This window comes from Homalodisca vitripennis, chromosome 6, assembly GCF_021130785.1.
Source record: "Homalodisca vitripennis isolate AUS2020 chromosome 6, UT_GWSS_2.1, whole genome shotgun sequence".
In the NCBI taxonomy this organism is placed as follows: domain Eukaryota; kingdom Metazoa; phylum Arthropoda; class Insecta; order Hemiptera; family Cicadellidae; genus Homalodisca; species Homalodisca vitripennis.
In genome coordinates, this window is record NC_060212.1 from 71,893,162 (window position 1) to 71,919,569 (window position 26,408).

General features: G+C 31.7%; 1 protein-coding gene across 3 annotated transcripts in view; it reads right to left on the reverse strand.

The window, feature by feature from the left end:
• Positions 1-26,408, reverse strand: part of LOC124364427 (sodium/hydrogen exchanger 9B2-like) — a 142,179-nt gene that overhangs the window by 64,444 nt on the left and 51,327 nt on the right. Inside the window, exon 1 of one of the 3 annotated variants that reach the window (XM_046819918.1) lies at positions 24,680-24,805. The exons of 1 other annotated variant lie outside the window; for it this stretch is intronic. In XM_046819918.1, the coding sequence (XP_046675874.1) occupies positions 24,680-24,713 (34 nt within the window). In that variant the 5' untranslated portion in view covers positions 24,714-24,805. Of the gene's footprint in view, positions 1-21,443; positions 21,601-24,679; positions 24,806-26,408 lie in introns of those variants that run through there. One more of the 3 variants, XM_046819920.1, reaches the window with a different exon arrangement.

The following is a 26,408-nucleotide window of genomic DNA, read 5'->3' on the forward strand; positions in this document are numbered from 1 at the left end:
TCTGGAGTGGAATGAAATATCGACTGGCAACGCAACTTACGAACACACGTCACTGAACAGTTCGGGAGTGTGCCCAGTAGATAACCGCGACTCAGATTATTCTTTGATGCTTCACGTGTAATTTTTATAAAAAGTCAATTTGTACTATAATATATAAATGCATACATACATGTATATATTTAATGAATTTTTGTGTGTCTTTTATAGACTCAGAAACTATTTGACCGACCATTATGAAAATTTGTATGTATACGTATTTTTTCATGTAGGAGGTTTATACGCTATGTCCATTGATGTAATTTACCAACAGGCGGCGCTGCAAAATATAAAAGTTATCAAAGCGCCTGCACATTATAAACTGCAATAAATTACGAGTATTAAATAGTCAATCACTATTTGAAGGCGCTAAGTTTTGATGTATATTTGTCTTTAAAAATAAATTTCTGGTTAAACTTAAAGCACTTTATAATAAAGCACATATACGTGTACAATGGCTATAAACATACATTTTTAACAGATTTTTCTTGATCGTAGCAACAAGGTAAACTTTACATCGGCGCAAAGCTTGCGAAAAGCGTGGGAAGCCGCGGGAAACAGCTATTTGGTGAATAAATTGCTAACCGTTATCAAAGTTATTTGAATACAAATGTAAAGAAATCTGTATCGAACTGAGTAAAAACATTTTAACATGTGATATAGTAACACGAGGAACCTAATTATCCGTAAGTTTTGCCAGTCAATGGGCTGTCAAAACTTTTGTCTGCTTGGGGTGTGTTAACATTTCTTTTCTGTCTGTATGTCCGTCTTGATGACATCTCAAACGAAATGATGTGGGCAATTTATTTGGCATAATAATTCATTTCTACATAAACAAGAATGAGTTCTATGATGATGCATATTCATCCATGGTATTTGGCTGAGCGTCATTGAAGCCTATCACTTAGTAAGCTCAAACAATTTCTCTTTTATCTGCCTGAGGGGTGTAAAAATGTCTTTACCGTTTGATTTCCTGTCTGTCTATCAGTTCGCAGGAAATCTGACGAACGAAATAAGCTAAAGATTTGAAATCGTGCCCGCAGCTTCACACGCAATTTCGTGGGCTTTGCATGTGTATGAACACTTCTGGTTCGAGTGAATCATATTTGCGACGCCAATGTTGAGTTGGCCTTCCCACGAGCAAGGAAATATGTTAAAAAGTGTAGCCTATATTTATGGCCATTGTCATTTACTTTGATGTTAGTATTTTTTGTTCCATAACTAATATTCCCTCTTTCCTGATCAAGATAATATATAGCCTACACATAATTCCACTTTTGTTAAAAAAAAACAACTAATTTATATTTCTTAACAACTTTAATTAAGTCTTTAAATTTAAAGTAAAAAAATAGACTTCATTGTCTCTTATATATGCGCTGCTAGCAGTTACCCGCGTCGTTGCACGCAATTTAGTAGATGTTGCACGTGTATGGCCACTGCTGGTTGAGTGAATTATCATTACGACGCCATTGATGAGTTTACCTTGTTGTTATGATTAACTAAATCGCCAAAAAGTTTATGTTTATGGCCATTGTAATTTACTTTATATGTTTTGATCCATGCTTGATTTTCCTTACTTCCGACCAAGAAAATATATCTCACAGATCAGAGAAGCCTACTTCTATCCAAAGTGAATTAAGATGGGGTTTTTATCAGTCTTTATTCATAGTAAAAGTTAGATAGTAACATTGTCTTTTAGATCTAATACTTAATATTTGATAAAAAATGTACAGTTAAAAGCACATTAACAGTGACACTACGCGTCTGTTTCTATTAAATCTTAAAATACTGTTAGTATATTTTAGAACATTTAGAGCTGGAATTGGTAAATTAGTTCAAAAGCACATTCCACCGAATTTTCATCTCGCATAGTTCTTGCCGACGGCTGCTTCAAAGGCAGTCTTACGTGCCAAATTCTGACCATCTTATGTTTTAGGGCATTTTGAAAAGTAGATGAGTACTTACCTAATAACTGAAACCTAAAACGGCGTTAACATATTTATTATTCCTTAGAGAGTGTACTCACTATAAATGTAAACAAACTGAAAGTAGTAAACAATGTTTACACAGAACAGTTGACTACATTTAGACGTGTTCTTTTAATAAAATTGATATTTCACAACTTTAGAGAGAGACCAAAATGGGATTTTCGCTACTTTAAAATCAGTTGGGCGTAGCCCGGAGGGATAAAAAAAGAATAGGTCTATCTTCATCTCAGGGACCGTAAGAGTGTCCATGTAAAATTTTAGTACAATCGGTTGAAAGCAAAAAAAAAGCAACATCAGTGAAGCCTGATAAGGAACACGTAGTGTGGTGTACTCCTACTTTTTTAAATAAATTACCATGAACAATCGATAATAAAATCACATTGACTGTACGAAAAATAATAAAGACAAATATTTTTTAATAAGTTTTGAATTTTCAAATTTGAAATATATATTTTAGTATTTACTATTACAAGATTTATCCTCGATTAATATCCCTGGATGTAGATAAATATGTGAGAGTAGGTACATTTACTGAAAGAAAGGAGCGCTCAGTTTTCTTCATGTAAATACAGGTCAAAAACTACCGAACTCAATTACACAAATATTATTGCTTTGTTTAACAATATTATTTGAGTTATAACGTTATTGAATGTCGAAGTTACACTCTTCTATTTTACATTAGCACCCACATTCTAGAATAGGATAGCTAACTAGCCTCCTGCCCATCTCTCGCTAACCGAATTTTAAAACCAAATTTACTTAATCACACGCGAATAAATCGAAATAATTTCAGAAAATATTGTTTACATTTAACTAAAGCAGCCTAAAGATTGATGTGATTCTACATAGAATAACAAAATATTCCATGCGCTATTTTAGAAAACGTTTTCCACAGTTAATTGCAACAAAAAGTGTTAAATACTGTGAAACACACGGCATTACATGATTTCTAACATCTTGTATAAGTGCTATGTATACATTTTATTGAAACGTTATCTCAGTGTGTGCGATCCCTAATGGCCTAAGTCAACAGGGATCTCGGACTGTGTGTTGATTCAAAGTACCCTGATTAGACAAATCTATAACGAGACGTGATTCACTGAAGTTTCCTCCCTGCCAACTGATAGAACAGAATCTATAGAATTAAGTTTAAGTAACTTTGGAATTTAATAAAAGCCGAATGTCTAGCTGCTACACACAAGTCTTAAGCTGCCTTATATCGGCTTATATCAAAGAGTATTCGATATAAGCAGGTCTCCTTATTGTTGTGTTCTGTCTGCTGGGAGACAGACATTTCCTGTGTTCATTATCCCCAGCAAATGAGCTAGCGTAATCAATTATAAAGTGGCATCGTTCTGTCTTTTAAGAGCATTATGAAATAATCGTAGCCCGTAGAAAGAACATGTTTGTAAAAGTTTTAACTGTAGAAACTAAACCATAAAAAAGGTATATTTGGCTACAAAAATGTGGTAACTTTGAAACGTATGCTTATTTCACAGTCATTATTGTGCATGAACAACTTAATGCTGTATAGCCTACTAGACCGTGAAACTTGTTTGAGATAAGTTATTATGCTGCATTATAAAATAAAACCAACTCCTCCACGGCGTGTTTTCAACAGGAAATAAGATTAACGATTGAGAGATTGAGCTTTTCCATACCAACCAACCAGACATGGGCGTATATACAAGGGGGGGGGCTCAAGCACCCCCCGGACATTTTTAGACATAGCCTATTTTAAAATTTGGACCCAGTAGTTTGTTTTAAGCTAGAACACATTTATGAGTTCATAAAAATTCAGATGGACGATCCCGGAGACCCTAACTATAGAAGGTATTTTGTATTAAGCCACCCAGTGAATTAGTCCCCCTCCCCCGAAATTATTTTCTATATACGACACTGCTACCAGATGCTTGAATCTAGAGACAAGAGTGATCAGCTTTGCGAAATTATATATAAAGACATGTTAAACATTATTACAATTCATCGTTATTCAAAAACGTTCAAAAGTGTTTAATTTCTGTTAGTATTATGCGTAAGTCTGAGACATGTATATAATATGTGTGCGAACCTTTATGTCAGTGATTGACATCTACTTTTAGGATTCCTAAAGTAGTTACAAAGCAGATATTACGAGCATTTAATAATTACGAAAGAAATTTTAATAGGCATTGCACCTCTTGAGTCAGATACTATGTACTAAGCGTTTTTTTGCAGGATAATTTCAAATAAATATTAGGCAAATTAAAATATTAAGACATAACAATTTAGGATTTAATTTGAAAATATTTATTTACTAATACAAATTTTAATAGTTTCTAAATTGTTTCATCTGTTTAAAGAACTAATATCTAATCCCAAATTGTGATGGACAAACTAGACGGTAGGTCTAAATTATAACAAAAATAATACTCCCAAATTACTAGTGAAGTTGTCATGGTAACTTATTTACTTAACCAAAGTCTTCTTGGAAACTTACTCATGGCATTGACGAAGATGAGTATCAATATCACAATCTGTTCACACGTCAGTCACATCACAACTACACTGTTATGCCGATCATGCAGATGGACGGGGTATTTTGATCCGGAAGCATAACATCTCTCGAACCGGATCGATGCGGATAACACTGGCAAGCAGACAGGAAGAGCTAAATTATACTGACCCCGATAATACCCGAGTTTGACAAAAACGGCATGCTAGGTAAGCACAATTCCCATCAATTACTGTCCGGTGTTTACAGATGGCCCCGCAACAATATTCTAGGCAGCAGTCCACCGTCTGACTGCATGCAGCCAAAGCCGAACAATACACCCTTTATTTCGACAACAATGGTGCTTATTTTTTGGGAATACAATGGACTTTTGATATCGAAACTTAAAATAGGTCAGTCGTGAAATTGTTACATTTTACAAATTTCCAGCGACCAGTGACCAAATTTCCCATCTGGCCATACAAATTTTAAAGGTCAACAACTCTCAACTGCAAGGTTCAATACACCCTTTACCTCGACAACAATGGTGTTTATTATTTGGGATTACAATGGACTTTCGATATTGAAACTCATATCTCACACAGAAATTAGGTTAGTCGTGAAGTTGTCACATTTTACAAATTTCTAGCGACTAGTGATCAAGGTTCCCATCTGGCCATACAAATTTTAAAGGTCAACAACTCTCAACTGCAAGGTTCAATACACCCTTTACCTCGACAACAATGGTGTTTATTATTTGGGATTACAATGGACTTTCGATATTGAAACTTATATCTCACACAGAAATTAGGTCAGTCGTGAAATTGTTACATTTTACAAATTTCCAGCGACCAATGATCAAGGTTCTCGTCTGGCCATACAAATTTTAAAGGTCAACAACTCTCAACTGCAAGGTTCAAATACACCCTTAGTTTCAATAACAATGGTGCTTATTTTTTGGGAATACAATGGACTTTCGATATTGAAACTTATATCTCACACAGAAATTAGGTTAGTCGTGAAATTGTCACATTTTGCAAATTTCTAGCGACCAGTGACCAAATTTCCCATCTGGCCATACAAATTTTAAAGGCCAACAACTCTCAACTGCAAGGTTCAATACACCCTTTATCTCGACAACAATGGTGCTTATTTTTTGGGAATACAATGAACTTTTGATATCGAAACTTAAAATAGGTCAGTCGTGAAATTGTTACATTTTACAAATTTCCAGCGACCAGTGACCAAATTTCCCATCTGGCCATACAAATTTTAAAGGTCAACAACTCTCAACTGCAAGGTTCAATACACCCTTTACCTCGACAACAATGGTGTTTATTATTTGGGATTACAATGGACTTTCGATATTGAAACTCATATCTCACACAGAAATTAGGTTAGTCGTGAAGTTGTCACATTTTACAAATTTCTAGCGACTAGTGATCAAGGTTCCCATCTGGCCATACAAATTTTAAAGGTCAACAACTCTCAACTGCAAGGTTCAATACACCCTTTACCTCGACAACAATGGTGTTTATTATTTGGGATTACAATGGACTTTCGATATTGAAACTTATATCTCACACAGAAATTAGGTCAGTCGTGAAATTGTTACATTTTACAAATTTCCAGCGACCAATGATCAAGGTTCTCGTCTGGCCATACAAATTTTAAAGGTCAACAACTCTCAACTGCAAGGTTCAAATACACCCTTAGTTTCAATAACAATGGTGCTTATTTTTTGGGAATACAATGGACTTTCGATATTGAAACTTATATCTCACACAGAAATTAGGTTAGTCGTGAAATTGTCACATTTTGCAAATTTCTAGCGACCAGTGACCAAATTTCCCATCTGGCCATACAAATTTTAAAGGCCAACAACTCTCAACTGCAAGGTTCAATACACCCTTTATCTCGACAACAATGGTGCTTATTTTTTGGGAATACAATGAACTTTTGATACTGTAAACTTAAATTAGGTCAGTCGTGAAATTGTCACATTTTACAAATTTCCAGCGACCAGTGATCAAGGTTCTCGTCTAGCCATACAAATTTTAAAGGTCAACAACTCCAAACTGCAAGGTTCAATACACCCTTTAACTCAATAACAATGGTGCTTATTCATTGGGATTACAATGGACTTTTGATACTAAAATTTACATCTCACACAGAAATTAGGTCAGTTGTGAAATTGTGACATTTTACACATTTCCAGCGACCAGTGATCAAGGTTCCCGTCTGGCCATACAAATTTTAAAGGCCAACAACTCTCAACTACAAGGTTCACCACTTGCCTAAGTATGGGTTTGAAGTTGAAGCTAATTTTCATAACCCAACCCAAGTTTAAAGTTTCAAAGCATCATAACAACAAGACTCGCCTTTTTGTGTCTGTAAATTGTTCAAGAAAGTTAACACCAATAATGTATATGTCATACACGAAAAAGAACTGAAAAACAAAAGTAATAGTGCAATATTTTATATTATTAGTTTACGTTTCAAACACTCGTATGTATTCCTTTTTATAATAGTGTTATATGAATACATTAACAACAGCGTTAACATTTTTAATCAATTTTGTTGCGAAAAAGTAGCATTATAATTATATTTGTAACATACATAACAATTTGTCTCCAAGTGACTACCGCTGACAGAGGAGAATGGACTCAAATCATTGTTAAGCTTCAACAATGCTTTTCAGCCTGTGAAAGTGACCTATTCACAAGGGCTTTCTCTTTCACTCCAAAATGCATTCAGAAAGCCATTAAATAATATTAACTTTATTAAAAATTTATAACAGAATAAATTATTGACTGAAAACAAGCATATTTTTTGGTAACTATCTTTGAATAGATAAATAAGTTTTGTTGGGTTTTAAAAATATGCATACATTCTTACTACTATTTATGTACTTTAGGAATCTGTAAAAAGTTCACCTAAGTTCATCAGTCGTTTTCAGGTGCACGTAAATTAACTCATTAATGTGTATTGTAAGGCCTGAGATAATATTGAATGGAGGACTACACAATTGAGAGATTTGTAACAAGGAAATTACATAATTTCAATCCTGAAATAGGCTTAAGAAAACTTGGAAAGAGAAAATCTGGTAAAACTGGGCGTCAAGAAAGACATTATTAAATGTACCAAAATAAACTTAACAGAAAAATATCAATATATACACTGTACTAAGCTGGGAAATTTCCCAAGAACACAATAGAAGACATATTAACACATTGATAGCCGACTCAACAAATGCACTCATAGAGTACAGGTCTCTTGTACTGTGTGCCACGCTTCAAACACAAGTCTTCATCCTAAAAGACTATCATCATCCTAAAATTGCACATTTCACTGGCAATAAGAAGTATCATAAATATTACGTGTCCTACAGAAATAAGAAGTTTATTATTAGTACCGGATGTTATTACTCTGGTTGCTCAGTAAACAAGGAAATAGTAGCCAGACCACGTGTCGCGTAACGGCTTCGCGGAGGTTGCATGGAAAATTACAAATCTATAATTCATTAAATAATTCTTGTGTGTCTTGCGACCAGATAGACAGACATACAATCGTTACAGAAAACTATTACGCTCAGCCTAGTTCCATGGTTGGAAATCCACTGTCCAAGAACATGTTCTTGTCTATGTACAAACGAAATGTCATGGGAAATTTAAAGTCAACGGATAAAATCTTTCTTGAACTATCTTGTTACATAATACATTCATATTTTTGCCCATTAAGTTATGTTTCATACCGGTGTCCAAATAATAAAAGTGTTGATGAGCTGGTGCCGGTACTACAACACAAGAGTGCGCTACAATCAAATCTTGTCACCAACTTCCGACTAAATTATTTTTCGTTTTACTCTATGAATAAAAATGTCACATTTTAAAACCTCAAAAAATTGTTTCAGTTATTTTTTATAAATTTCTTTATTCTGATATGTTCTCGTTGGTTGCCATCATGTTTAGTCATAAGACCAATTCAAAAGTATTCGCTATTGCTTAACCAAAACCCATGAAGTAACACGCATCATCATCGAAGTCAGTGTTACTCGTATATAAATGAAGCTTCGTGGAAAATTGAAATTGTGCATGAAGGTTCATATATATATATATATATATATATATATATATATATATATATATATATATATATATATATATATATATATGATGACCACTGTGTTTGAGTATGGTGCATGTGACTCCATGGGATTTGGCTGGGAGTTAGCGAATACTTTTACATTAGCCGTATGGGTATTGGGTAACCATGACGTCAACGAAAAAACGCAGAATACAGAAATTTGTAAAAGCTCAACACACCTCTTACATCTTACACAAAGTATGACACATTAACACATGTAACCAAAACATCCCAACACATACACCACTTTACATTGACTTGGTTTGTAGACTTTTATTCTTCAACCACTGACATGCAACCAATTAATGAACACATGTCTGAATGTATCATGTGAGAAGATACGTCGAGATGCAAATTTTGTATGACATCGTTTCTAGAAGAATGAGTTATACGTCATTTTCTTGGCAACTTCTTTTTTGTATGATTTTTTGTCAATCTATCCGGTGGACATCTCGAGAATGAAATGAGCTATAGATTTGAAAATTTCCAGCTTGTCGAAGCTTGTTACGACAAGTGGTGTGGCGTACTTTTACCTTGTTATTTCAATGAATCACGTAGTCGGTTCTATGCGACAAAAAGCGCGGACTATGGGACTATGGACACACGTGTCGTTCATGTCCATTAACTCCGAACCATAACCTCAGGTATGTCGTAACTGTGTGTATAAATAAAATGGTGGCCTTGGCTCCTTGAAACAGAAACTAATTTTCACGAGAGTACATCGATTTTGAGGAGCAGAGGGAAATAAAACATTACTCAAAATTACGCAACGTAATGAAGTGATACGTTTGTAGTAAACAATGATATAATGTTGTAACGTAATGGCTGATATTTAGCGAATCCTATCCCTCGAGGGACATGAAAAAATTCATTTCTGTTGGTCTATTTGTCTTTCCGCACGCTATCCGAAAACAAACTGGAGTACAGATTTGAAACTTTGCACAAAGCTTCATTTCTATACAAGCAACCCTAATTTCGATGATAGTGCATGTCATCTTATGAAATTTGGCTGAGCGTTAGCGAATATTTATACACTGGCCTTATGGGTAACCATGATAGCAACGAGAAAATAGCATAACAAATAACTTTATAAACAGAGTCCAAATACGTATATTAGATTTCAACCTGTGAATTTTAGTCAGAAAATAGAAGAAAAAAACAATACTAGAGTACAAAGTCAATGTTACAAGTCGGTGACAACATTAACACTTATTTAACACGGATTTCAGAGCACTTTTACGTTTTAGTATCGTCCCTAGCTCAAGGAACTTTTATTATTTATTATACACTCTGTTATGACAAAATTTATGAAAAAAATTGTAAATGTTCATGTGAGAAGAAATGTTGAGAAATATTTAATCTGTGGACATTGCATTCTTTATGCTTCATTTCTACATAGACAAGAATGAGTACTACGATGGTTTATGTTCAACCACCAACCTTAGCTGATCGTCAGTAAAGCCTATCACTCAGAAATTTTGCATGCGACCTTAACAAGGCCTGCTACGGATCACGTACTTGTTATTACAAATATGGATGCCCAAGGATGTAGCCAGCCAGCAAGGTGGTCCAGGGATCCGGAACCCCCCCACAAATTTTCAATTTTTTCAATAACTTTTTTAGTAAACGATTATTATTATTTAAATAATTCAATATTACTGATATGTACTGCTGAAAGATCATTCTCAACAAAGAAACGGGTTAAGAACTTTTTAAGCAACAAAATGGGGCCTTACTCTCTGTGCACTACAAGACATTATCAGTTGTCTGGACCCCCCATAATTTTTTCCTGGCTACGTTTTTGTGGATGCCATTAGATGAACCAAGTGCCTGAATTATTTTTCTATTTTCTTTTTAATCTCTGTTTATTCAGAGATCGTTTTTGGATACAATTCCATTAACAAGGTAGGAGTTGTAAATTTATATTTATTATTCTATATACTCCTATAGAATATATAGGTACTAGATACGTCAATAATTAATCTAAAGAAATTAATAGATACTGGTTTTGTTTCTTTACAATGATTAGTGTAAATTTTATTTAATGCAAGCTAATTGTAATAAATTTTGTTAAAATATAAAAATTACAAATTTTGGGTTCAGGTATAACACTGGAATATGGGAATTGATTATTTAAAATTTAAGTTAGGTTATAAAACATAGTTAAACTAATGTTTTAATGATGATGTGCCAGCTACTCATGGGTAGATGATCATGGCGACTATTTTTAGATATTTTAATAAACTTATAAAGGTTCATAAAATGATAATTTTATTCATTGATGATCAAAACTATTTTCATAACAGATGCTAAATCTGTTCACAAAATACAGGAATGGCAAACAAAGAATCAAAGGAAAATTAAATTATCACCTAATAAAATGTGCAACATTTCGAATGAAGAAGTTTATTAAAGTAGAATCAATGTTAAATTTTGAAATAGGTACCAGAGTAAATTTATGATAAATTTATAACTAGCAAAAAGGAATAAACTACTAACATTATTGTAAATTTTGAGTTTTAGTCAATATATAACAGTGCTTCTTTAGTGAACTGCAAAAGATCTTCCTTGAAATCAACCCATCAGGAGATACAATTAAAGATTTATCATAAAATGTGAAATTGTACTCTTTTTCAAAAATTTAAGTGGAAATGAGTCAAACTTAAAATACTCCTTCCAGCTCTGAAGAAGTAGGTTTGTTTTGTTGCAGCTGAAATATAATAAATTTATTCTCATGGGATTTACCTGTAATCAATATCTGAAAAACCGTTTGAGATGCAAACAATTTGTTTATATCAATAAGTTTAGAAAATGTTATATGCATTACAGTCTCTAGGTTCATAAATAACAGAGATGTAAATTTTAACTTTAAACAGCTACCATAATGGAACGAACTTAAACAGGTCATTTTCGGTGAAGTTATATAGAAGTTTTCGTTAAGAGCAATAATGATAACAATTACAATGGGCTGATTTTGTATATACAATCTACTTAAACTATAGAAGATTTTTGTATAGCCTTATTAATTTTATTAGTAATTATGTATTCACATAATCTGCCTTTTAGATAGCAGATTATTTATTAGGTTCATCAAAGTATACACAACATTGTAATTGTTAAGTGGAGAGAGAATAATACAAGTTTTATCCAACATTCTTATTCTGTTATCAATGACCCATAGTATGCCATAAGTGAACTACCTACAGTATCCCAGATCTCTCTAGTCGTCCTATAGTAGTTAACGCACTAAAAATTAAATCTTTTACTATAGTTACCGAAGTATTATAAGTTAACCCCAGGTACTACTAGGTACACCACTTGTTGCATAACAGGCTTTGCTGGGGTAAATCCAAATTTCAAGTCTCTAGCACATTTCATTATTGAAAGATTGAACGACAGACAACCCTAAAGCAAATATATTCTTACAACCCCATGTTGTTTAATAACATAAAATACTACCAACCAAGTCACTAATAAAATGATGTTGGATGTGTTGGAATAATTATACTACACATGTGTTAATATGTCACATATTAAAATCTCTTATGGGTATATTTTCTACTCATGTCAAACTAATCAATAAGCTCCCTGACGGAATAAAAAATTTCAACAACCAAAACCAATTCAAAGCTCGTCTTAAACGCCTATTGGTGTCAAAAGCGTTTTACTCAGTCGAGGAATTCATGATGAGTCGCTAGGATAATTAAAATGATTATATGACTGAAATTGTTGGATCTGAAGTCAGTGTGGCTGTATTTGCTTAAATGTAGAAAATGTATATCTGACTGTGTATAAATGGTTGTATTGGATTAACTGTGGTTTTAACATTGGTCATATTTTGATGATTGCGATACAATAATATATTGTCTGATGCAATAAAGATTTTATTATTATTATTTAAAGATTTCTAAATCAGGTATTTTCTTGCGGCCATCATAGTTACTCACAAGGCCAATGTAAAAATATTCACTAATGCTCAGCCAAATCCCATTGAGGGAAATGCACCATAATTGAACACAGTGTTCCTCATATATAAATAAACCTTCGCGCACAATTTTAAGTCTTTAGGTCAGTTCGTTTTATAAATATGTGGATATATAGACTGAAATGAAATGTTTTCATCCCCATCAGTGACAGGCTTCGCTAACGCTCAGCCAATAAGCGTACTACCTGGGACACACTGAAACACTCCAGTCACCTATAATAGTTATTTAGCACAATAAAGGTAAAGACCATTTTAAGTTCCTCCTAGAAAGAAGTTTTTTAAAGCTAAATAAATTTGTTTCTCAATTATGCATCATTATAGTTATATAGCAATAAAATATTGTAGTTATATTGTAAAAAAGTACCAAAATCAATTTTAAGTATCAACTATTGAACTATATATAAGAGTGTAAACTACTGTATTCCGGATAACAAGCTTCTGATGGTCAATGGTTAAGTTATGAGAGAAGACCACAGACACAACCACATATCTGTGTTCCAATTTACAATTAATTGTATGATGGCATACGCAGACTGAATACCTTGTGACTAAAATTTTGGTCATTGTTGAAATCCAACTTTTATTATCTATTACTGCGTTTGTTTTATTTTATTTCATTTACTTCTTGTTTTTGCTTTATCATTTCATAAAAGCTTCAATTAATAGAAGCAATTGAGTGCAAACTAAACAATGCACACATTGGGGTTCACAGTATGGTTCTTCTGCAGAACCAGAAAAGGGTATATATTTCTCTTTCTCTTTTGGCCTAACAAACATTTCATTTAACAATTCCCAGACTACCTGAAAGCCCAGCAAATCCCAGGTTGACTGGGCACATTGTTCACGGATCATTTTATGCAATTGGGCCATTTTAATGCTATGTAAATATTAAAAAAAAAACACAAAGTAGTATAAAACATTACTACTTTACAATTAATTTAATTATTAAGTTTAGAATCCAAATATGTAAGTTTAATTGTCTTTCTAATTAAACAAGTACCTCTAACTTGTAGACTTAATCTAGTTGAAATTAATAACAACATAATAGAAAAAACTCCACAAACATTAGGAAACAAAGTTCAACAGGTTTTTGAACAATTTTACATTTGAGAAATTTTGTGAAAATTTTAGTCTTATGAAAAGTTATTTATAATAAAAAATTCTTAAAAGAATAAGAATAATTATTTTCTCTTACACGCAAAAATGTATTTTTTTCAAACAAACAGAAGGCAACATGGTGTATAACAGTCACTGATTCAAAAATAATAATTTCTTAACGAAATTTAAATGAAATAATACTCATTACCATGAGAGAGTATCATTAAAACAAAACAAAATATTATCTGTTTAAAATAAAATACAGAACACTTAAATACAGTGATGCTAATACTTTGTGGAGGAGATGAAAGAATTAAATGGCTAAAAGTGAAGAAGAGCTGGCATTTTTATGATTAATGTGAAAAATTTGGCGAATTCAAAACTTTGTCAAAAGTTAAAGTAGGATTATAGAAGAGAAGATATTATCATTTGCAAAGAAATAGTAGGAGGTAAATCTTAGAATTTTAAGCACTGGAAGTTAAGGCGATAACTCAGACTCTTCTAAATAGAGCTAAAGTAATAGCTTACAAAATTTTCCAGTACTACTGGCTTTCCCAGCCAGTGGAACAAGACAAAGATAAAGTAAGTACTAGGCCTACTGCAAAATAATTGCACAGTATACAAGTCTTGTGTCATTTTTTATACATTAAATCTGAAAACATCAAAATTTTATACATGTGCTGATTTTGACGTTTACTGACAGAAGAGATGGGTAGTCCTATCTTACAAAATGTAATATATAGGCTGTATTTTGTATGAATTGTTTTGCATTGATAATGTCAGGGCAATAGATATTATTACCTGGTGGTTCCACAATTTCTCTTTCTGTCCTACTCTGCTCCTCACTATCTGGAATGTTCCAACACGATCCTTTGTGTACCCAGCAGTAATACCGATTTAGACTAGCCACCTTGTGTGAGTTCATGGTTACGTTCTACAAAACGGTTCTTTCAAAAAATCACAATATTTGAAAACGTAATTACTGGCAATATAAAACTTGCAACTCTCAGACGACGCTGAATCCCAACTGTGGGTGAACAGGGCCACTGCAGTAACTAATAAACAGTCTGTGGTGCCTTCTACCCGGGGGTGATGCAATTAGTTGATATTGCAGTTGGTGCACGCCACCACAAGTAACACTTAAACCAATAGCCATAGATTTCATTATGCCTCTATCCCTCAGTGGCCTGATGAGTCTGGATCTAAATTAGTCTATCCTTCAGGTTAAGATTCAATTTCAAGTCCTTCTAGGCTAGAAGCCGACAGCCAATTTGCACAGTAGAAGCACACAATCTGTTTCCTTGAAATTGGTACAGTAATTTTCATAAGAAAGAAATTGATCCTCAACCGAACTAGTTTTGATGGAGGTTGAAATGTGAGAGCATCAAAAGGGTTAAAGTTATGAAACAATATTTTTTCTCAATTAATATGTTTCCAAGCTTGATACACTTAAAATTGACCATTAGCACATAAAATAATAGTTATATCACTGTCAGATAACTAGAGAAAGGTACTAAAACTGCTTTAAGGGTTTTTTACTGATAGCTGACACTGATTTAATGTTCATAAACATGTCTGCAAATTGGTTTTAAGTGTCAAACTAGAAAATATATGACCTGTTAAAAAATTATCATTTCATACTTTTAACCCTTCAGATTACCTATATATAATATACCTATTTCGACCTCCACAAAACTAGAGCAGCTGGTGATCGATTTCTTCCTTAGGATTATTTATCTATTGATTCAAGATGTGTGAATCAAGTTGTATGCTTATTCAGTTCAAATTGGCTCTTGAATCCTGGACTATTTCAAACATTACGCTAATCACAAATTATTCACTGCAACACTGTTTACTGAAATGCACAGTATTCATCCAGCAATGACAATCAGCTGAAAACTTTCATGGAACAACTTTAAAATACTGTTTGACATTTAACTTCAATTTTGGTTTCGTAAGACAGTTTTTAATATAAAACCTGTATATGGATTGAAAATTTAGATTTTCAACCAATGTTAAAATAGGTCCCATCTTGATTTGAGAAATATTGGTATTTTCACATCTGTCCACCTCACTACTGATCCTATATCTTATTTTTTTTGCTAAGATCTGCCCACAATGTTCCTATGACTTATGAGTGGCCTACAGGTAAAATAATACTAAAAAGATGTGTCACTTTTATTCATTCTTTCCTCATAATAATCGGTTATAGAACAAATTACTGGAACGGTCAAGAAAATCAAATGTTGAACATCTGTACATAAGCATTGGCTATATCAAATAACCCAATTTGACATCTAGAAATAATTTTAAAAAACTTAAAATAATTTAGGACCTTCTTATCCTTACTCAGTCTATTAAATCTGTGTGGAAAACTTAAGGGTACTTAATTTTGTTTATACAAACCTCTTTACCACGTACTCCTCTTTCAATACTTACATTGGTCAAAAAATTTTAAATCATGCTATTGGATGAATCCTAAAAGTTTATGAAATTTCACATACATCTTGTTTTTAACTATCTATAGTACCTACCTAATGCTCTACACTATAAAATGCATTTAATTATTTTAAGTCGTTTTTAAATATTATAAGAGATTAAGAGATTTTTACAAAGTACTCCAATTACAAACATGGGTTAGAACCCGCACTTTCTCTAACTCAGACTCAGGTTCAATGACTGTCACTGTGAGTTTATCCATGAGAAACTAAACTTTACATAATTTAACTCATACCCTGTAAACTAGGCTCAAAGAAGCTATGTATTACTCACATCAAAGAAATTGAGTAAGATTTAAATTATCTTGAATGTTTGACCAATCACATTTTATTATCTGCTTATTTTCTTTGTTCCATTACAAAATTTGGCAACTTTTTAGGAATAATATCATCAGACACCCTATGTGTGCTAAGCAAATACAAGTGTATGTACACACACGCACACGTATATATATACACACACACAGACAGACAGACACAAACACAAAGATTCTTACAGAGTTCATAGGTTAGAGCCATGTGTAGTATAATAAAACCAGATCATACTGCAAATAGAGATAAACATGCCAACAAAAGACCATCTCTAAAAGAATGACTCTTAAAGAATGACAAGACAGTTTTACACTTAACTTTTAAGTAATGTACGTTTTACTTTATGGAATAGCCTCTTGCATAGTCACTAATTTTTTATGTTTTGGCAATCATTTACATGCTGTTCACATAGTTTTTAACTATAAAAAATCATGCTTTGCTATACTACATTTTATTTATTAATGAGAAAGCTATTAATTTTTTGTATTTTTAAAATTTTTGATTTCCAATTTATTTTCTAATAACAATTTGTATTCTAATTGTCCAATGTAAATTCAGTGTTATAGCACAAACCATAAAGCTGCACCATGACGATATGTCTTCTCATATATGAATTTATTGCATATTTTCGACCCAAATAAAGTCTTGCCAGATTCCAAAATCTACAACTGGGAAGAAAAGACCAATTCTGTTAAGCCATAACTTTATTACATTCATTTGACTGGATTTCAAATTATTCATATTTTGAACATTGCTCCCTTAGTATCTATTTATAACTGTTCTCAGAATATAGTTTTTTTTCTAAGCAGTTGTTCAACTGTATGATTAAAATCGTTAAGCTGTTACTTCATGTAGTTAATAGCGTGAGTGGATGTGTGGGAGTTGCTGCGGCTTTGACATAATTGCTCAACTTCAATAGTGACTGAACCTTAATTACAACTTAATTTAATAAACAACATTAATTAACAATTTCTATGTTTCGTGAAGTCTTGTTTCAATGCCAGAGAATTTTTTTTCTTCTTAATTGAAGGGTTGAGTGGAAGAAGGGGGTAAGTAACATTTTGTTCGAAATTGAGTTTAGATGTATGGATGAAGGGGAGTAAGTGATCCTGTATTTGGTACACTGGGTCCTATTGTCCTAACTGCAGTAACAGCTGAGATATTATTTTGAATTCAGGGGGTAAGTGCAGAAACTGAACTCAAAGTTTGTGGATGAAGGAGGTAAGTGCTTCACATGCCCCCTTTTTCCACTTAAAATTGCACTTACCCCCTTCATCCACTTACTCTTTGCACACTTGCCCCTTTTTTCCATTACTCTATGCGCACTTACCCCTTTTATCCAGTACTCTATACGTACTTGCCTCCTTTATCCACTAAGAACAGATGATTATTGTTGGTTTGTCATCATCTGTGGTTGAGGTTAGATGTGAATGTAAACACCAATTTTTTGTAAGCAGTGAAGTATTTTAGCTGAAATGTCAGGAGTACATATTATTATTAAAGAGACAGAAAAAAACTGACTTTTGCACTTGGACAGAAGATGTTGCGAATCGGGGCAGTAGTGAAGTGGCAAGCTCCTTGCTCACCTTATTCGAACTAGATACAACCTTATATACAACTAGATACAACTATATATATTGTGACCACTTAATTATATGGTCGGATTCTTGCACAGGACAAAATAAAAACTTCTTACTGATCCTACTTTATCAGTACATGGTTGCCAAAAAAATGTTCAAAATATGATCATAAAATTTCCGGAAGTTGGCCATAGCTATCTGGATTCAGACCGTGATTTTGGTCGCATCGAAGAAGAAACTCAGAAAACACGAAAATGTATATGTGCCAAATCAGTACCGAGAAATTATATCTAAATCAGCTCAGAAAAACTTTGTTGTAGACATGTCATCTCATTTTAGAGATTTTGAAGGATTTTCTGACAAACTGGGCCTAAAACAAGGTAAAAAGGATCTTCTGGAAGAGAATGTCAGATTCCGTGACGGAATAAAGTGGATAAGGGTTTGACGAATTCGGTTGTTACTTATACAAAGAGACCTATGATGAAAACACACCATTTAAAAAGGTGTCCCTGATAAAGCAGGAAAGAAAAGGCACAAAAGCTAATAATAAGAAGGGGAATGATCATCGAACATTGTCTGAAAATGTTTTTAAGATTGTTTACATGAAAGCAAGGAAAAACGGTATGGGACTGTAACCAAAGAGAAACTCAACAATTTGAAAACACAACTTAAATATGTTTAAAGGAGAATATAAGTGGTTTTATCAGAGAGTAATCGAAGAACAAGAAAAACAGGTACCGGGAGAAAGAATCATAAGAAAATGAGGAGGGGCAGATAAACAAAGAGTGACCAGTGAAAGAAACAGAGTAAAGAAAAGTGACAAAGAGTTTTACATTGAACCAATGAGAAAAACTGATTAATTAATAAAATAGACTAATATCTCTTAACCTATTTCAAGCCTTTAAAATAATAATAAGATTGTAATTTTTTATAAGTAGACTTTAGTTATTGTTTTTAAAATAGCTTACAAGAGAAGGCATAAATACTTAGATGTTGTATTTAACAACAGTATTTTTTACTGTGTAATATTTTATCCGCTGAGGAAAGACGACTTAAAATACACTGTTCTCTTTTTAACTTCTTTCAAGCATTAAACAATAATAGTATTGTGCCTTTTTGAATGAGACTAGGTTTTAGTTATTTTAGTTACCGTTTTATACCAAAAGAAAGACTTAGATATTACCTTTTGATAAGAGTAGCCTATTAGTTACAGTTTAAAGTTTATCATTGAGATAAGGGGTGTGTTCTCCATTTAAGTTATCGTTTAAGATTTTTAAATAGTAATGATATTGAGCCTTTTTGTATTTTAAAACTAGATTTTAGTTACAGTTTTTATAACCAACACGAAAAGACTGATAAGTTACCTTTTCATAAGAGTATTTACAATGTTAAGAGTTTGTTGTTGTGCAACAATCTCATCTAAAAGGTATTCCATAAGGTAACATTTCAAATAAAGTTCTGTCTTTTACATAATATATCTTTAGTATTATTTTACAGTACTTAACCCCTTCTTCCATTCCCAAGTACCCACCCCATTTTAAGTGGAAAAAGGGGGTAAGTGATAGAAAAGTTGAAAATTTAGTAGGAAGGAGTATTTGAATTTTTACCAGGAGTTGCCACAAAAAAATGTATGTATCTTTCCCTCCCAATGCCGTTTTCAGAGCTGAATTAAATAAAAAAATACAAAAGTTATAACTTAAAAACTTTAGGTCCATTTTTCTCAAAAGTGGCAAAATGTGACTTACCCCTTTCTTCCACTCAACCCTTCAATTATGTCACTCTATGAGATAACAGAGTCTTTTTATGTAGAATGAGCGAGAATGGCTTGTGTAGTCCTCTTACTACTAAGATAAATTGATCACATGATCCATGGCACAAGTCCGTTTTCTATCATGAATGAAAATAAAATGCAAGAGAGTATGTAGATAATAGAAACTTCTTTTCTTTTGGCATATGGAAAGTGCTCAAGAGACATCTTAGTAAAATTCAAAAACAGTGTATTGAATTTTCAGACATATATTTCTGCTTATAAAAGTATCCCTTATCGACTGATAAATTCAGTTTTCTTCAATTTGTCAAAGTCTACCCCTAATACAAATTTATGTTTAATTATTGATCCTGATATGAATTAGAACCTAAATTTTTTTGTCTCACTGGACACATGTAAGAATTATTTTAATCTTTTGAACCATTTTGTTTTGCTTCAAATTATAGTTAAAGCGTGTTCAGAACATTTTAATTCTCCTACAACTGTGCTAAGATGTATTAATAAAATAAAATTCATACCAGAAATATACATGTGTATTTAACACACACACACAGATATAAAATTGTTTTCACAAAAAAATATGTACAATACGATATTAAGATAAAGAGTACAGTTGTCTCTTCCACTACAATAGCTTTTCATATGTTACGTGAAAAGCTGTTTGAAAACATCCCAGACATTAACAGAAACGTTCTAATTTTTAAAAGAACTGTTTCAATTACAATTACGAATTTTATTCACTAAAATGTATAGTGTCTTTTACAAAAACAATCAATGTTCTTATGGAGACATTTAAATAAACAAACACGGCTGATTAAAAATACCTACTATGTGATAAAAAGTTATTAAATTTTATTTCCTTATGTATTAATCAAAACGTTTGCTTGAAATTTAAATTAAGCCTGTATAATTTGTAAAAATTCCAATTGATAGCAAATAAAACAAAAGATTTACTGGTACAATTTGTGAATTACTGTGTATAAAAATAAATGTATATATATATATATATATATATATATATATATATATATATATATATATATATATTTGTAGGAATACATACTTGATACAATTTTAACCAAGAACTGTAATAAAAAGTAACAAACAATAAAGATTTAAAGGAAAAATTGTTCTGATGAATTTAATTCCCATTCAATACATTGAATTCTCTTGCATTATTGAAGCCAAAAATCAAGTGGTAATTTTCTTATAAACAAGAATCTCATATACACACCACCAGTTAAATTTTTCTCCTTTGGTAACTAAATTTACATATTTTTACATCTGTTCCGCTTAAGTAATTTTAAATTATCATTGTTATTAACATTAATAAGGAATTTTAAAATCCATATTCCAAATATCGACATCTAAGATATATTTAAAAACTCTCCAATATAAATTCACCAATTGCTAAATATATAGCATCCAACAACCAACACATAATTTTTAGAAAGTTACCTATATAAACTACAAATGGGCAACCCATTAACGATTTTTATTCACAAATAAGTAATATTTTGTAAATTTGTGAACAAATGCAGTGGTCATGCCAAACTCACCAAACGTGTTATATGTCCTAGTCATTTCAAGTTGTAAGTTAAACTTACAGGTTAGGTTTGCCCACTCAACACCACATTACTATCACCAAACTAACTAATCCTGCTTGGAGCTTGGACTCTGTAATCTACTCCTTGTTGTCTTAATGTCAACAGACTGATTCATGTTTTCCATTTAAGATTTTCTGTTTGACTAGAAAACATTCCTATCAGTTATCAGTTTGGCTGAAATCTCTCTCACTACAGTTTGCATTATGTTCTTATCTGGAGATTGCGGTCAGAGAAACTTGATGTGTTGGTCAAAAGCCAACTTGGAGATTCCTGGTACAGTAGTATAAAAGCAATTACTTATTGATACAGCTCTCACATGTTAATAAGTTTCTTTCAAACAAAGGATTGCACAATTACCACACTCAAAGAGTTCTGCAATATTTAAAATATATTCCAGAATGATGCTGATACTAAATTCAATCAGCATCAGTATAAATATTTTTATGTAAAGTTTTTATGTTCAATATTTAATCCATGATGCATGTTTCTCCCTCAATTAAGCCAAATTTAATATGATATTATCAATGATTTAAGCTACTGTTTATCATGTTATTCTTAACATGCTTTCATCAGACTTTTCAGACAAATTAGAGAGTACATTTTTTCCTCGTGCATTATGGTAGGTAACTAAAAATACTTGTAATTTCACATATATCTTACATACTCATGCTCATTTTATTAAAACCAATATTTGCTACTCCTATTGAGTGTACCTAATGAACAGAACCTAAGCAACATTTGTTCTAGTAAAAGTATAAAATTGGAAATGTTTAAATATGGTAAAACTACCCAGAAATAAGAAAATACATGGAACAATACTCATTTAAAACATTTTTTTATTCAAATTAAAACAAATAATTAGTCCTGTTCTTCATGTTAACAAATTAAAATGAATTACGTAAGTTTGTAGCAAATATGTTATAAATTTCTAATACTTGAATGGCCACAAATACCACAGTTGTTACTAGAAGTACAGTAATACTGTAATTATAATCTAATTTGATGTAATTGTAATTTTGACTAAGGAGCACAGTTGTTACTAGAAGTACAGTAATACTGTAATTATAATCTAATTTGATGTCATTGTAATTTTGACTAAGGAGCACACCTGCCTATCTTGTGAGAGTATGCCTGCTTGCTGTGCTCTTTTGATTCCCCATTTTCAGCATTACAAAATAAATCCTGTCACTGAAGTGGGGTTACAGTATTTTTATTTTGAAGTGTCACAAAAATTTCAGTCAAAATCACAACTATTTCAGACTAATCAGAAACTACAACCAAGTGCCCACCTTAGGGTTTAAACTATCCAAACTTTCAGAAACCAAACATACGATGAGTAGAAATAGCCAAATGGTAGAAGGTGTTGAATTGTGTTTAGAACATTAATACAAAACATGAATAATAAAAAAGTTCAGATACTAACAGTATTGTTTATGGGCTGAGTGTTAGCGAAGCCTATGACTGTGGGGCTGGAAAAACTTAATTTCTGTCTGTCTGTCTGTCATGTGGACACAATGAAACTGACCTGTAGACTAGAAGTTATGTATAAAGCCCCATTTCTATATAAGGAACACAAAGTTTGAATATGGTGCATGTTACTTTATGGAATTTGGCTGAGCGTAGTGGATATCTTTAAATTGGTTTTATGGATACCATGATGGCAACGAGAGAACAGAATAAATAAATTTGTACTCATCATCATAAACTAAGTGTACTCATCAGATATTAGCATTTGACATATTAACACGTGTAGCCTTATTATCCCAAAACAAAAAACATATTTATATGGTGACTCGGTGTGTAGAATTTTATTTCATAGATATGAAAAACAATTTATTTAACAAAAATATGAACATATCAAGTAGCAAGATATCTTAATTTCTCTTGTTTGCCGGGGGATGTAAAAATTTCTTTATTGCACCTTAGTTGTCTTTTCATCTATGAATAATGAATTTAGCTATAGACTTGAAATGTTGCATTGCAGCTGGTGTGCAACTACATTAATAAACTCTATACTAATTATAGCCAAAAATGGTGATTTCTGTAGAAAATTAAAACATTTTGGTTATTAATTTGCCTACTTAAAATAAGAAAATTAAATATAAAAAATAAATGTGTTGATAGCTAACATAAGAAAATGTCCAATGAAATCATGAGAAATTGATTTTATTTATCTGATAATTGTTTAGGCCTACGTAATCCCAAAATACAAATTGATATGATAATTTAATTCATGGAAGTAGCAATAAAGTTATGATTAGTGATTTTTTGATCAATTGTGAGCTACAAGAAACACAATGCTATACATAGAGGCATCTTTTTTATACTTATAAAAGATAAACCAGTTGGTTTCATAGAGTTCTCATCTGATTATATGTATTCTATCTAGGGTTAAAATAGACTACATAGATACTACTATAAACTATTTTTATATAGCTGCACTATCAATGATAGATATGTAAACACTGATTGGAAAGATGCAAGTAAAGATTCATTATAGATTTAACTGAAATTTTGGAATAAATAATTTTTGAATATCCAATTTGACCTTACGACACAAATGATCCAAGATCTTTAATATGTTAAATCCTCATTCCAGGAATAACTTCAAACTGATTTTACTTTAATTGGATATTCAGGAATACCTTCTGAGTCTAAAACCTTCTGATTTTGAAACTTAGAAAGATGAAAGGAGTATGCGAATGTCATGGAAAATCACAACTGGAGCAGAATACTCAGAAACAATTATAGGAGCTAATACTCAGTTTCCTAGCAGCACACCTGGTGGGCACTTTCAGAAATCAGACAGACAGACATTGAATATAAATAACCAAATGCCTGGTGTTGAATTGTGTTTAGAACACTAATGCAAAATATAAATTATAAAAATTTTTAATAAATAACAGAATTGTTTTAACTAATAAGTAAATATAGCAAAAAATCATGTTTCTGGGAAAATATTAAATTTTGTTATGAATTATCTAACGAAAATATAGTTTATAGCTAAAATAACATTAATAAGAACATTTGTAATAAACCCTGTTATTTTGCCAATTAATATTTTTCTGTAGTAAAACTATGAGATGGAAATTATAGAATAAATTTGAAGTATTTCAAAAGAAAAAGCCTAAAAACAAAGTTATTTAGAGGAAAAACTAAACTTTATTTTTTTTAGTACTTGGTCTTACCTGCAAGTTCATCAAACGCCTGATTGATATGCATTTTTGGAGCACTTCTGTGTATAAGGAATGCACTACAATCCCTACTATCACAACAGACTAGAGAAGACTCTCTGGAGTACTGTTAGGCTGGAGAGTATCCTGCCTCCAGCAAGGCTGCCAGAGGGAGGGAATTTTACCTCAATGTGGGAATTTTTGAGAATAATTTGGCCTCAGTTCTACCAAACTACTAAACAAACTAGTATCAAAAAGCCTTTACACTTGGGTAGAATTACAGAAACATTGACAAGACTTGATCTACTGTAGCACAACACCAACAAATCAAGAATGTTGGTAAAATTATTTTTTTATAATTCTTTAAGTACTGTATATTCCATTCTTTTCCCTAGTACAAATATAAGTTTGTCTTTTTTCAAAAACAATTCATAAGTTATAATAAAAATAAATACAGAAATTGTATTAATTCATGTTTAGTGTCAGAATGGCATTTAAAATAATTGAGTAATTAGATGTTAACATTGTCGATACATCAATAAAAGAAAAGAAGTAAAATACATGTTGTTTAATGTTCAGTTTGATATTTTATTTAACTATAAATAAAACCATACTTTTTCTCATTTTAAAACAATTTCTATTTTAAAATGGGAATAAATAAAGCAGAGATTTATTAATTATGTCTCATGCCTGTACATTATAAAAACTTGTACATTAAAATTTTGTGCGAAGACCTTTCTTTCAAGAATAGTTAATGTTCTGTTAAGTTATTTAAGTAGCGTGCATTACATGTAGGAATAATAAAATATGTAATTTCAAATTGTTACAGTTTAAGAAGGAGATTGAATACAAACAAATTTAGAACTCAATGAACCTAAAAGTAGTTTTAACATTTCAATAATAGAAATAATAATATGAAATAAAAATTTTAATATATTGTAAAATTTTTTGGTATTGTCAATGTACAAGGTAGGCTATATGACAAGCAAAAAGTTTATGTTATGTGCAGGTATAGGAGAGAGCGATCTCAAAAAATGTAAATTTGTATTTTTGAGGTTTATAGAGGAAATAATTTATATTTATTCGATGATATTTTAAAATTAAGTAAAATCCACATAGTTAAAATGAAATCAGAGAACTGCGCCTAATTCCGTTCACGAGTATTAACTACTATTTTTAAAACAATATAATTTGAAATATTTTTATTTACTTTCCATTTGCAATATAATTTTGTTAAAGCTTATTCCCGATATAGAACTCAACATTTGTATTGGCATTTCTTAAAACTAAGATCAAAGAACATCTCGTTATAAAGATAAACTCATTATAATGTGTTTAGGGTTTTTCTTAAAAGTATATAACTTTTCAAACTTAAAAATTCCAATTTTGTAAAATCTGTGAATTTTTTAAATAATTAACAATGATTTTAGGAAAATAACAGGCATTTAATTGAATACATGTAAAGTGTATCTTTACAGTAAGATATTTCACAAAAATATACTACTAAAAATAAGGGAATAGAATGATTTAAGATTTGACACTGTTTTTATGACACAGGAATTGAGATGGCAGATACCATAGCTCTAACTCTTAAGAAAGAGTTGAAACAAATTTAAACATGCACTATTTTTGAATAGATAAAAATTACTTATGAAAAATTAACTCATCTAGAATTAACCAAAGTTATGAATTTGTGTGTCAAAATTCAAACATTTTTCAGATAAAATTCCTCAGACTATCTGAC